Here is a 2,572-nt window from a genome sequence, read left to right on the forward strand (position 1 = left end):
ACTAAAATGATCATTAGTCATGTAAAACTGAAACTATCATTGTAAGGTTAATTTCTCTTCTTCACTGTGAGCATTTTAAACAAAATTTAAATTGTATCTATCAAAATTTTTAACAGAAAATTTGTAATAGAATTAAAACTATTTCTGTTATTATTTCAAAGTTCCTCACTAATGAGTTAGGTAAGCTAAGATGGGTAACACAGGGCCCAAGATGTCATATACATTGTAAAAGAAAAAAAAAAAAGCAAGTAGGAAATTTTTTGCTAAAGTCTCATAACAGAATGTCATGTCAAATACATTAATTTTGCTTGATTTGATAATTTATTTCGTGGCATTAATGGCAATTAGCTAAAATTAATTTTAATGATATGAAATGTGTAAGGATATTAAAATAATTTTGTCTTAAAAATTTATTTCTACTAAAATAAAAAATAAAATCAGATAGATTCATTTGGTGATCAGGGTTAATGGCTTTGTTAGCAAATGCATAACAAAGTTGGCTGGGCTGAAATAATTCAACAATTTTCTATGTACATACTTTGTATTTTTGTATTGTAGAGAAACTGAGAAGAAGGTAACTAAAAACACATATAACCATTGCTTATTTTGAACAATTATATAAAGGAAAATAATTAAATGATGATATAAATAAATAAAATAAAATATTTTGACTTTATGTGTTCTGTATAATTTATTGGTATTCATTACTTGATTATATTTGTGTAGTAAAGCAATAATAATGACTTGAACCAAAGAAACATAATCTATAAGAATTTCATAGTGTCTATTTTACTAAGAAATGTAATCTTTAAGTTATCAAAGTATTTTCCAAATATCTTCAAGTGCTCTTAAGTCATCTTGAACCTGAGATGTTTTACTTCAATATGGTTTGAGTTATGTCAATAAATTACCTGTTCAGAGAAAAAAACTGAATAACTCTCTCCTGAATTTGCTTTGTCTTCACTCCATAGATGATGGGGTTGAGGGAGGGTGGTAGAACGACATACAGGTTAGCGAGGAGGATGTGAGCATGCAGTGGTATGCTGTCACCTCCGAAACGGTGAGCAAGGGAAGAGAAGAAAACTGGCGTGTAAAACAACAGGATGACACAGACATGGGAGCCACACGTACTCAGAGCCTTGAGCCTGGCATCTTGGGAAGGTATTCTACACACCGCACAAAGTATGAGAGCATATGAGACGATAATAAGTAGTACATCTAGACATATAGAAAAAAGAGCTACGACCAACCCATAGTAAACATTGACTTTGATGCTGTCACAGGCCAACCTGGCAATGCCCATGTGTTCACAGTATGAGTGATTAATGATGTTCTTTCCACAATAGGTGAGCCTATAAACAAGAAAGATCAGGGGAAAGCAGATGAAGAAGCTTCTAGTCACTGAGGCAATGCCCATTTTGATGATGACAGATGGGGTTAGGATGTTGGTATATCTTAGTGGATGGCAGATGGCCACATAACGGTCAAATGCCATGGAGAGTAGTATACCAGACTCTGTCACAAAGATGAAGTGGAGGAAAAACATTTGAGACACACAGCTAGCAAAAGAAATGCCTCCAGCTTGGAACCAGAAGATTGCTAATACTTTCGGAATGGTCACTGTGGACAAGAAGATATCGGCCAGGGCCAACATAGATAGAAAAAAGTACATGGGTTCATGAAGACTACGGTCATTGGAGATCAGCAATATTAGGAATGTATTGCCTACAACAGCTACTATGTACATTGAGAAGATAGGGATGGAAAGCCAAATGTGTGCATCTTCTAGTCCTGGGATCCCAACCATAGTATACCAGATGTCTCTGAGATTGGTGTGATTGAAAGATGTTGAAGATGTCATCTTTTATTTTCTTTTCTGATACTTGGAATGGTGATGGAAAAAAATCACAAATCATGGTTATCTTTAGCTTAATTTTTTTGACAAAGTAATTCAGTGATGACTTGAGAAAGAATTATCAAACAAGTAAAATAATAAAATAGGCAATTTTGCTTCAATCAATCACAATATATAGATAATAAAGCAGGAACATTTTATGAACAGAAAAACAAATCCAAATTTTTATAGCACTTGTATTAATGGCAATGGTAAAAACTATAATAATTGTACAAATCATAAGTTTGTCTGATATGGATTCTAGAAACTGTTCTTAAACTACTATGTTAGCCTCAAAATAAAAGTCTGTGAAATGCTTTTGCCTTAATTAATGATTTCTAATATTTATCACATTTTTCTTTTCTGGAATTTTTGAGATGTGGTCTTCTTAAAGATGAACTAGAGAAACTGCTGCCTTAGACCATATGGCCATCCTGACACACTAAGTTATAATCTTTTAGATAGGAATATTATTGGGTAAATGAAAACCAACCTCTCATACATTAACGTGCAACATACCATCTAAGACTTTCATTCTTTTATTCTTTTATCAGTTTGTATCCAAGACTATAGTACTCACTGTGTACAATGCCTCATTAGCTTAGTGTTTTAATTTCACAATTATGCTCTTGAAATTACAATTTCATGGTTGTAATCTGTATGTGTTTCTGCTAAACA

The 2,572-nt window shown here is 32.8% G+C and overlaps 1 protein-coding gene across 1 annotated transcript; it reads right to left on the reverse strand.

Annotated features, from left to right (window-relative positions):
* Positions 1-907: 907 nt before the first annotated feature.
* On the reverse strand, positions 908-1,861 carry LOC308417744 (olfactory receptor 52Z1P-like; the record flags this gene model as incomplete). The annotated part of the gene is made up of 1 exon (XM_080913058.1): positions 908-1,861. The coding sequence occupies one exon, from the start codon at positions 1,859-1,861 to the stop codon at positions 908-910; it is 954 nt and encodes a 317-aa protein (XP_080769184.1).
* Between the last annotated feature and the right edge of the window lie 711 nt (positions 1,862-2,572).

This window comes from Micromys minutus (assembly GCF_963924665.1).
Source record: "Micromys minutus genome assembly, chromosome: 2".
In the NCBI taxonomy this organism is placed as follows: Eukaryota; Metazoa; Chordata; class Mammalia; order Rodentia; family Muridae; genus Micromys; species Micromys minutus.